Source organism: Bison bison, unplaced genomic scaffold, assembly GCF_000754665.1.
Source record: "Bison bison bison isolate TAMUID 2011002044 unplaced genomic scaffold, Bison_UMD1.0 scf7180017864338, whole genome shotgun sequence".
NCBI classification, from domain to species: Eukaryota; Metazoa; Chordata; class Mammalia; order Artiodactyla; family Bovidae; genus Bison; species Bison bison.
In genome coordinates, this window is record NW_011494910.1 from 1,954,581 (window position 1) to 1,965,970 (window position 11,390).

General features: G+C 40.2%; 1 protein-coding gene across 1 annotated transcript; it reads right to left on the minus strand.

Moving 5' to 3' along the window:
- Positions 1-3,502: 3,502 nt before the first annotated feature.
- PPP1R15B (protein phosphatase 1, regulatory subunit 15B) lies at positions 3,503-11,390 on the minus strand. The gene is made up of 2 exons (XM_010854155.1): positions 9,466-11,390; positions 3,503-6,393 (listed from the first exon to the last, which is right to left on the minus strand). The coding sequence occupies exons 1-2, from the start codon at positions 11,338-11,340 to the stop codon at positions 6,172-6,174; spliced, it is 2,097 nt and encodes a 698-aa protein (XP_010852457.1). The 5' UTR covers positions 11,341-11,390; the 3' UTR covers positions 3,503-6,171.

Consider the following 11,390-nt stretch of genomic DNA (forward strand, 5'->3'; position numbering starts at 1 on the left):
TTTCCTGGAGAATCCTATGGACAGAGGAGCCTGGTGGGCTATAGACCACAGCGTTACAGTCAGATACAACTGAAGTGACTTAGCACACACGCCCAATACTTTAGTACTCTTTAATCCTGGAAAAGAAAGGTCTCAGCTGATTTGCTCACATATTAACTTCGTAAATTAAATTAACATGTACCTTGTTAATGACACTCAAATTAATTGATGAGGTATCTCTAGCACAAATTTCAATTACAATTGAAATTTGTAATTACATTCAAAAAATTTAGAGCTGTGCTACAGCTTCTCCCTAAGGACCTTTCAGTTCTGTGATTCTGTATCATCTATGGCTGAGGCACACTGGAGTCTAATCAGACATGGCTGTGACGAAGTCTCAATAAAGACTGTATGGGAACTGACTTAAAGTTATCGACTCATTCAAGCATCTGTTGACTATGACGCAGGTGCAGTCCTAGGCGATGTGCTCATAGAGTGAACAAGACACAGAGCAAGACTCTTATAGAGTTTATAGGGTGTGACCATAGACAAGAAATAAGTAACAATGTTAAGATTAGGGCAGTGAATACAATTTTAAAAGGTTAAAGATAGTGGGAAGGGAGGGATTGGAGGATAGGGTTGTCAGAGGTCTCTTGGAGATGATATGTGAGATCCAAAGAGGAAACAAGTCTTCGCATGATGAAATTTGTTTTTAAAAACCATTCCACAACATATATCCAGATCAACTTTTTAAAAAACTCTTTTGGGACTCCTCTCTGGTTTCTGCCTTCAAAGCCAATGCATGAACCCCATTAAGAAAAAAAGCTTGCCTCAGAGCAGTATAATCCAGTTTTATTACCACCTCTGTCTTTAACCTTGAACATTTGGGGGATATTTCTAAAAGTTAATGCAGTGTATGTATTAACCTAACATTTTGGTGGGGAAATTTGCAGTGTCATCTTGATAGATAGTATTGCTAATGAACATACCTCTGACAATCGTGCTGTTCTGCTGCTGTGAAGGTCCTCATTCCTCTTCTAGGTAGGATCTAGAAAACAGCAGTGAAAATAAAATGTTCAGCAAACAAGGGCAGAAGGAACCTAGAAGAAAGGAATAATACTGAGACAAAGGGAGGGGTAATGGAATAAAAGAACAAAACATGAAAAAGCATTCCGAAGTGTTTTCTCTTAATAGTTCAGCTTTCTAGACCTGTTTCCATTAGATCTCTAGGGTACCCTCTTCCTGGGTCAAGTAACCTAATTTCCATAAGTCTGATTTCCCCTATCTTTCCCTAATGAGCTTGAGTCTGTCAATGGTAAAACACTGATGTGGCTCAAATTGTTATATGGTAATAACATAACCCCAAACTCCACCATGCGTTCTCTATGTCAAGTAACCTAATTTCCTTAAGTCTGATTTCCCCTCTCTTTCCCTAATGAGCTTGAGTCTGTCAACGGTAAAACACTGATGTGGCTCAAATTGTTATACGGTAATAACATAACCCCAAACTCCACCATGCGTTCTCTATGTCAAGTAACCTAATTTCCATAAGTCTGATTTCCCCTATCTTTCCCTAATGAGCTTGAGTCTGTCAACGGTAAAACACTGATGTGGCTCAAATTGTTATACGGTAATAACATAACCCCAAACTCCACCATGCGTTCTCTATGTCAAGTAACTTAATTTCCATAAGTCTGATTTCCCCTATCTTTCCCTAATGAGCTTGAATCTGTCAACAGTAAAACACTGATGTGGCTCAAATTGTTATACGGTAATAACATAATCCCAAACTCCACCATGCGTTCTCAATTCCACGTATAAAATCATTTCTCTTTGACTTCCCTGATCTCAAACCTGTAGCTAACATGTATTAACTGAATGCACTATAGGTCTTTTCTGAACCCTCAAAGCGAGCAGGGTGAGATCCGCTCACCCTACTTACTACACTAGGCTTGCAGAGCTCGGCGTCACGCTGCCTTTGTGTTTTAGTCACGTGCTGCGTGCTGAGCCACGTCCAGCTCTTTGTGACCTGACCCCATGCACTATAGTCCGCCAGGCTCCTCTGTCCGTGGCATTTCCCATGCAAGAATACTGGAGTGGGCTGCCATTTCTCCCTCCAGGGGATCTTCCCAACCCAGAGATCAAACCTACATCTCCTGTCTCCTGTGTTGCAGGTGGGTTGTTTACCCAGTGAGCCATTTTGACCAGTAAAAACTTAGTCTCGAGTAAATCCAAGGAGAAAAAGACTTGTATTTCATATTGACCAAAGCATTCAACTAAGTCCATAAGAATTATAATTCCCAATATAGGGACATTCCAAATAGCCAATATTTGTGTCATAATCAGTTGAGTATCAAAACCTCTTCATACACATAAAGAAATAGGTCTCTTAGCTCCAAAAAAATGGTGGGCAACGTACTTTTTTAGAATGTACCAGGATGTCCTTGTACATCTCTCTGTCAGATACCTTTATAACTGAGGAAAAAAATAATTATTTTCATTTTTAAAAGGTACATAAAGGAGGGTCCAAAGGAAGTCTCCAAATAAGACTAACAAACTCCCAAAACTGTGTATAACTCAAAATTTCTGAGATCAGCAATTAAATACTTGCTTTAAACTTTCTGTTAAACAACAAACATCATCACCTCTATAGGGATACCAGGATAGTCATAATAAACCTGGCTTGATGTGAACATGACTATTTTCATACATCTTCCTGGGGGAGAGACAGCCAAAGATGCTTAAATTAACCCTAAGATGGTAATAAAAGTATAACCTAGGCTGTCAATTCAGTTTGTACTAAACACTGATTTATCTGCAACTGTTTCTTTCCTTCCAGTTAAGAAATACACTTTTAATAATTTTTCATTAGCTGCTGCTGCTGCTAAGTCGCTTCAGTCATGCCTGACTCTGTGCGACCTCCTAGCAAGATTCAAATGCCTAAATTAAGAATGCTATAATTAATAATTCCATTAATAAGCTTGCTATAGTCCAAATGTCTTTTTTTTCTTCAAGATAAGAAGTTTGTTTTTTCAGATGTTACCATCACATTTATTCAATATTATAAATGGGAGAACATGCTGATTGACAATACCAGTTATCATTAATCATAATGCACAAAATAAAGCAGCAGACTTCCATGCTACTTAGGAGAAACACTATGCTAACCCCAGCATATTAATTTACTGCTTCTGTGAATACTATTTTACTATTTTCTTTGCAGCATTAGTACAGAGCTGGGGTGAGTTTTACAATCAAATCCCCAGTCTCTAAGAAGGTCACTTCATACTCTAAGAACCAACTTCTCGTTTATCTAATACTGAAATGTAGTTTGCAATTATATTTACCCCCTTAACGATTTCCTCCTCTTCAGTTAGCTGAAGAGCAATTACCATGTCACATAACCTTTTTAACCACATAAATCTGTACAGCACCTTTTACGTTTATAATGCTTCTACAAAAACACCTGACTTAATTCTGAAACTCCTGCTCAGTAATTCCAAAAACAATGTAAAACACAATATAAAGTTGAACCAAAACATCAAGTAACATTTAATAATTGCAAATATATTTATTATAATTTACAGATTAGTTGTTATATACACAATATAATTTTATAAAGTCCCAACAAAAACTGGTTACATTTAAGTCATTGGATCTGAAGAAGCCAATTTATAAGTCTCTTAGGCCCCTAACTTCACCTTCCCTAAATTATAAAAAAATAAAATCTGATAGTTTTGATTTCAAGTTAAAGATGAGGAGATGGTGTTATCACATTTTAACACTTAAAAAAGGAAATGTTTACTTCTCTGCACAAAGCCTTTCATATGCTACATTGATACATAAAGCACCATTGCAAGACTTTAAGTGTGTAAAATGTTCAATTAAAACTTCCAAGGATTTTCTTTTTAAGACTGAAGTTTTAACTTTGTTCTAACAATTAGGATCTGGACAAAACTGGTAAGAATTGTTTTTCCCTTGTCCAACTTTAAAATGGTCCCTTTTGTCCTTCTCAGCGCTGTCTGATCACTTCTTTTAAAGGAGGGTAGTAAATGGAAGAATTCTTCACCTTTTGTCCTTCTCATTACTGTCTGATCACTTCTTTTAAAGGAGGGTAGTAAATGGAAGAATTCTTCACCAAGCTTTTACATATTTAGCAGTGAGGTTGGAATCTCAAGAGAACAATTCTCCAAAATCCAGTAAATGTAAAGTGTCAGTCGTTCAGTCACGTCTGAGTCTTTGTGACCCCAGGGACTGTAGCCTGCCAGGCTCCTCTGTCCATGGAATTCTCCAGGCAAGAACACTGGAGTGGGTTACCATTCCCTTGGCTCCAGGAGATCTTCCTGACCCAGGGATCAAACCCAGGTCTCCTGCAGTGCAGGTGGATTCTTTACCATCTGAGCCACCAGGGAAGCCTAGTAAATGTAAAGATTTCCCATTATTTTCATATATGCAGAGGTGCAAGACTTAAAACCCCAAAACACAACCTAAGTCTCTGAAATAAAATAGTATACTTCAGTCTGGTTTTAAAAGAATGCCTATACATTTTCAGTTTTCTTTTCAAGGCAATACCTTCTTTCCAACTGACACAGCTGATGCTTGAAATTTAGCATTTCCATGGTGTTACACCAGACTCTATAAATGCATTCCCTATGATTACCTAAAATAGAGGGGCACAAAACACACTGAAAAAGAGCTCTGCAAAAGTCTGACCAACTTTTATGCTGTTGTACTCTCAGAGCAAACCAAATGGAAAAAAAAAAACGACCAGGTAGATTATAAACTGAGGTAGTAATCCTGCAAGCACTTCTGATGAAAAATTTCAAAACTAAGAGGTCATCTATTCTGCTCGTACTTTCTATTACTTGTAACAGGAGGCGTGTGAAGTAAAAACAGACCAGAAAGTTGTTGGTTAATATTCCCTCAACCTATCATATGCACATCATGTAGTGCTAACTAAACCAAACACAGTCAGTCACTGCAGAAACTTCAATTCAAATGTAAGCTTTGGGATGAAGATATTAAAACTTTCAATCTGTCAAATCTATAGATCTTTCCTGAAATTATAGGCCTTGCCATTACTTCTCTATTAAAAAAGAAGAACACAATAAACTTGGATGTTGACTGAAGTCTATATTTTACATTTCAAACTGGAAAATTCAGAACTGCCCATTTCCAAGTTTACAGTGTCACCCTGACAAGTTATAAAAGTGACGGTGCTGAGGCATGATATTATTAACACTGGTTTTCTTTTGAGAGCATATACAACAAAACCAAATTGCTCTGAGATGTCTCCTGTTCTTCTTCCTGGAAAATTCTAAGCTTTTAAATTTAAAAGCAACTATGACACAATTATTACTTTCTGGAGTCTTTTAACAACAATTTCTACCTGTTGAAGACACAAAGAACCACTCAAGTGGGAACTACAATAACATATACAGAATCCTCTCCAAAAAGAGTTTACAAAGAACTTAAATATATCAGATGTTAAAATTTGGCAGAAATATGCAGCTTTCCCAAAGCAGCAGAAAGTACTGCACATATAGGTTTTGTGGCAGTCCTTGGAAACATTTCCTAGGTAGAGCTTAACCTGGAAATAAAAACCAACCACACATTTTCAACCAGTCATTTTTAGGAAAAGAAAAAAAAAGACACACGATAATGTACTTTAAGTTGGTCGTATATACAAAATTATTTTTCTTAACATTGAAGTAGAAGGGTCAAATTACTGAATATATAGAAAACGTTAACAGCCCAGTAATTTCAGAATGTTGGAGGGAGGGGAGAGCCCAGAGTTTTTAGACAGGTGCACATAATTTAAATTAGAATGGGAAATGGGCTTTGAACCCTATAAATAGTTTCCCAAGAAAACAAGTTTCCAAAGTGCAAAATTACACCTTAAAAGGTCCCCTTTTCACTTCAGCAAGCAAACAACATTCTAGAACAGATCCAACTAAACAAAAAAGGGAGGATTAGAAATCACACCATCTCATCCTTCATTTTCAGGGCCTGGCTTCAAACCTGGACATTTCTGAGTGGGCTATGTTGCAAAAAAATATTAAACTAGGTCACTGGATCCAAGCTGCACATCCTCTAAGACAAGGTTGAAGGACAGCTGCCAATTTTTGTTTTTAAAAGTAACCTCTCAAGTAAGAGGTAGTGTATGCTAGGGCCAGAGGCTGTCGAATCATCTTAACATTGCTCGAAAACATTAAGTCCTTTGAAACATGTTTGCTGGAGTCTATTAAACATCTTTTCTCTGTGTTCAAATGTCAAGCAGTATCCAATAGCTTCTTCTGTTTCTTGAATTCGTTTCTGGAACCTGCATCCATCCCGTGCAAATTCTTCCCATGGTCCTTTTCGATCCTCATCACCGCTTATATAATACTCAGTAACTTCTTCAAGGAAGGTTACCTATAAAGATAAAAGAGTAATTTTAATCTCAAATATAACAGAAGTAAAGAAAGAAACAAACTTGTACACTCCTCCAAAATGACAGATATTTCCTAAGTATTTCAGAAATATAATCCTGAATGCTTTCATTACAGCACAAAAGTTCACTTCTACTTCTTTTTCAAAAAAAAAAGTAACTTTTCAGTGTTTTTCAATTCTTAAATCATAAACATGTAGTAGACTGAGCGACTTCACTTTCACTTTTCACTTTCATGCATTGGAGAAGGAAATGGCAACCCACTCCGGTATTCTTGCCTGGATTATCCCAGGGACGGGGGAGCCTGGTGGGCTGCCATCTACGGGGTCGCACAGAGTCAGACACAACTGAAGTGACTTAGCAGCAGCAGCAGCATTCTTATATTAATTACTTTTATAATCAGAACACAGAAGAAAAAGTTACTTAGTAATCAAACTGCAACAAAACATATCTTTAAGGTTATGTTACTATAAGAGACTTCGGAGTTAAGATAAAAGCCCTCTTTGTATTCATTATGCTATCACCACACATACATGCAGTTATGACTACTGCAATATATATGATCACATGGAAGAGTGACAGTTCCCTTTAGTCCCTACTCAATTTCTTTTTTTTTTTTTTTTACTTTACAATATTGTATTGGTTTTGCCATACATCAACATGAATCCGCCATGGGTGTACATGTGTTCCCCATCCTGAACCCCCCTCCCACCTCCCTCCCCATCCAATCCCTCTGGGTCATTTCAGTGCACCAGCCCCAAGCATCCTATATCCTGCATCAAACCTGGACTGGTGATTCGTATCATATATGACATTATACATGTTTCAGTGCCATTCTCCCAAATCATCCCACCCTCTCCCTCTCCCACGGAGTCCAAAAGACTGTTCTATACATCTGTGTCTCTTTTGTTGTCTTGCATACATGGTTATCGTTACCATCTTTCAATTTCTAATATAGAAATTTTTTTTTAAGATATCAAACACCAAATGTCAAAACTTGTTTTAAAGTACATTCAATACTTACATCAGCTAATTCCACTGTGGCTGGCTACTTTCATTCCCTTTACATCAGGCCAAGGAATACCCCCGAGGACAATTAGTAGACATGTAACACCTTACTAAATATTGCATTCTAGCATTACTCATTCATTTTATCACCAAGATAAATAACATTTATACAGTGGTTACCATATGCCAGGTTCTTTTCAAAGTGCTTAACAATTTTCATCTCACTAATCTCACTTAATAATACATACCCTATAAGGTATGTATCATCATCATCTTCATTGTATAGATAAGGAAACCAAGGTAAACTGACTCATTTAAATCACACAGCTTCCACGGGTGCAATCAGGATTCCAACTCTGAGCCCGGCTCTACAATCTGCACCATGTTTGCCATTTAAAAAAGCATTCCCAGATCTGAAAGCCTCACTCTAAGAATTGGGCACTATCCATTATTCCCATATACCTAAAGAATGGGATGTAGTCAAAGGTTATAAATAACTTTACCATATTCCAGACATAATCTTTTATAAATGTTGCTTCTAGTGCATAGTAATAGTAACATCTACTTGACTCATCTCACTTTTCACTCAGTGAGCAAGTTAAAAAGAGACATGAGGCTGGGCTGAGATCCCTAAACAAGAGTTATCATTTAAGGCAAAGCAACTATGAGTTTTATCTACTCACCTCATTTAAATCGTGCAATAATTCATACAATAGCCATTATTATTATTACTATAAGTCAGTCAGTCAAAGCCATGAGAGGTCAAGTTACTTCCCAGCTCTGGCTATCTTCCTAAATCTGTTGGCCCTAACCACTTAGGAGTAGGGAACACAAGTCTCCAGATGCCAAGTGCTCATTCCATTGCCTCACTCTGTTTATCTATTCACTAAACATGCCATTTTGTCAGGGACCTTTTAAAAACATAGCGAAAAACATTTAAGACAGCATTAACAAAAGTGTGAACTAAAACCTAATTTTTAATATGCCTTATTTTGCTTCTACAGCTAAGACATAAGAATACCACCATTTAGGGACATTTTCTACCCTAGGGAGAGTTTCAAAGATTAAGCTGATCATTTGGAGCCAATGGATTATAGTTCTTTCCACTTGAAACTCTGATGCAGCAGAATTTGAGGTCAATAATAATTCACCCATGACTTTATCTTTCCAAATAAAAGTAAAGGTAACTAAAGACACTTTTGCTCCATAATAAAAGATACCCTGTCTGTTTGTGGGGATTTCTCTTCAATTAATGACGTCAGCCGAAAAAAAAAAAAAAAAAAGGCAATTCAAAAGATTACCCAAATACAGTTACCTTTATAAAGTGTTGAAAGAGTAATATAAATGCTCCATGACGTTTTAAGACTAGCCTGGAAATAGGAAACAACTACTCAAGAAAACCAAATAAGTGACCATCATAATTACAAATGATTAACCTATAGAGGGCCAATGATAACTTGGACTGCTATCTTAAGAAAAGGTAATACTATTTTCAGTATTATTGTCAATCAAAATTCCAAATGTCCAAAGTTTTTAATACTGAAACTAATATTTTCTTTCATGGCAAACAACCAGACAAATATGACTTGCTACTTGGTACCATCATCCCTTTGGGTTCTAACTGAGAGGAATGAAAACAGTTATCCTGAAACTGGAGCAGAAACTGTCTGCAAATGACATGCTACACTTAATACCACAAAACTCTACTGCTATAATAGGACCTTCTCAACCTCTAGAATTAAATCATGTATACACAAATTTTAATTTTTCTGTTCCTTAAAAAAAGTGAAAGTTGAAACTTGAAGGGAAACAGCCCAGAGTTGCCAACCCTGAAGAAAACAGCACCCTCAAGCTAACATCTATACACAGGCACCTTCAATTCAGACAGGAACAACACTCTACATGAGGGAAAAGGAGAGGTGGTCATTTCTCAACCGAAGTGTAAGAGCTTGGAGTCTTTCCTAAAAAATAAGCACTACTATGGCTCCAGGAAACTCGTGCTTTTCCACATCATAACAGAAAGTACAAGAATGTTAAAAGAAACAAACCTTTTTTCTCCGGATATGTGTGTGTGTTTCTCCAGAAAGAACCACACCCCGTACCAAGTCTGGACATTTACTTTCTGGGCTCCCTAACAGCTGCCCCTTACAGGAAAGTAAGGTGTGACACTCAGAAATGGGCTCAGATGGCCTCTCTGAGTCAAGATAGCTTTTCCAATTTTTCCCTGTTTGAAAAGGAGCCTTAAAATTTAGAAGGTTGTAGGGGTCGTCCGAATTACAAAAAGAATTCCACAGTTTGAGACTCTCTGCTTCATCTGCACTAGATTCCCAGTCATCATCATCTCCAGAATTATGATCAGGAAACTCGGGAAGACTTTCAGTCTGGGGAGAATTCCCTAGGTCAGACTTGTCAGACAAATCCTTCTCTGAATCAGAAGGGTTTCCGGGAAGAATTCTGGCAGCAGTCTGAATTGTTGCTGTGAAGTTTTGGGGATTATAAGGATCCACACTATAGAAAGAGTTCCAAAGGTGGAGCCCTTCTGAGTCTTCCTCAAGGTCTGATTCTGAGAATGAGCTATCACTATCAAAACCGTCATCCTCAACGTCTTCGTCCCAATCCTCATCTTCCGAATCAGAACTTGTTTCCAGGTCACTGGCTGCACCTCCCAAAATGTAATCTATCAACTTGTTACTACAGGCTGGTCTGGCAGAAATGGGAAGGTCATCGTCTATGTCTGAAGAGTCAACTACACTTATTTGGTCCTCTCCAAGCTCCTGTCCAGTCTCACAAGATAGAATGCCTCCCGAGGGGCCCTGTCTTTCCAATCCAAAAGGAACTTCTCTAATCAACAATTCTGTTTTCTCTTCAGTGGGTTCCTGGGCGGTTCCGGGAACGGCTCCAGCAGCAGGAACACACTGAGTCGGACTATCTCCGAAGTGCTTCGGCTCCATCCGGAGCAGACTGTGCTCCTCCTCTAGGCTGTGGTAGCCATGATCTTGGTCAGGGGTGGGTAAAGCCTGACCCTTGCTGGCCTGCTGAAGGAATTCCAGCCGCTTCATGCGCAGATGGTGGATTTCGGGCAGGCCTTCTCTAGAGAGAGGAGGACATCCCTGCCACGAGGCGGGAGCCATCTCTGCGTTGAGCGGCTGGGGATAAGACGAGGCCTCATCCAGGCAGCCGCTCTCTGGGCTCAGCGCCTGGAAATCGACCAGTTCGCAGCTTCCAACACTGCTCTGATAGCTCAGCTCAACCCGGGGCAGGCAGTCCAGATAGGAGGGGTTCAGCAAATAGGAGACGACACTGACATTGCTTAAGCGCTGAACGTTGAGCGGTCCAGAGGGCGAAGGGCCAAGCTCCGGGTCGGAAAACAGACGCGCTTGGACGCTCCGGGGCACCAGCTCCACTCCCCACAGCGGCTGCTCCAGAAGAAAAGCATGGGCTGCGGAGTCCAAAGCTCTTCCCTTGGCTTTAAGTTCTAATTCCAGATCTGGGGGCGAGCACTGCCAGTGGAGGCCCCCTTCTAGCCAGTCAAGGGGACTGGCGGCCGCGTCGGCCGAGGGGTCGAGCCGCAGCGAACTCAGAGCTTTGGGCGCCGAGGGGGCTGCGGGCTCCTTCCGAGCCCTCAGGAGGCCGTAGCCTCCAGCAAAGTCTAGCCATCTGGTAGGGATCATCCCACCGAAAAGCTGGCTCCAGACCAGCAGCTTCTGAAGCAAGCCCGGGAGCGGCGCGAGGAGCTGGGAAAGCAGCTGCATCCAGGAGCTGCTTCGGGCCTCGGGCGGGGGGCTGGGAGCCAGCCTGGGGTCGGGTTCCGGGGAGAGCGGTGCGGGGAACCTGGACGTGCCTGATCCCGAGGGCCGAGGGAAGAAGGAGGGCAGCCGGAAGCGGGGGTCCGGTTCCCGCGAGCTGTCCGCCGCCGGCTCCATCTCCCGGTGTCGGCAGTCTCTCACGGAGGTAGGGACGCGGAGCTCGAGGC

Excerpts from the sequence above, each read along its gene's own strand:
- PPP1R15B (XM_010854155.1), bottom strand. The coding sequence starts at position 11,340 with ATGGAGCCGGCGGCGGACAGCTCGCGGGAACCGGACCCCCGCTTCCGG. Across the intron at positions 6,394-9,465 it reads CACATATCCGGAGAAAAAAG|GTAACCTTCCTTGAAGAAGT; the intron begins GTTTGTTTCTTT and ends TTATCTTTATAG.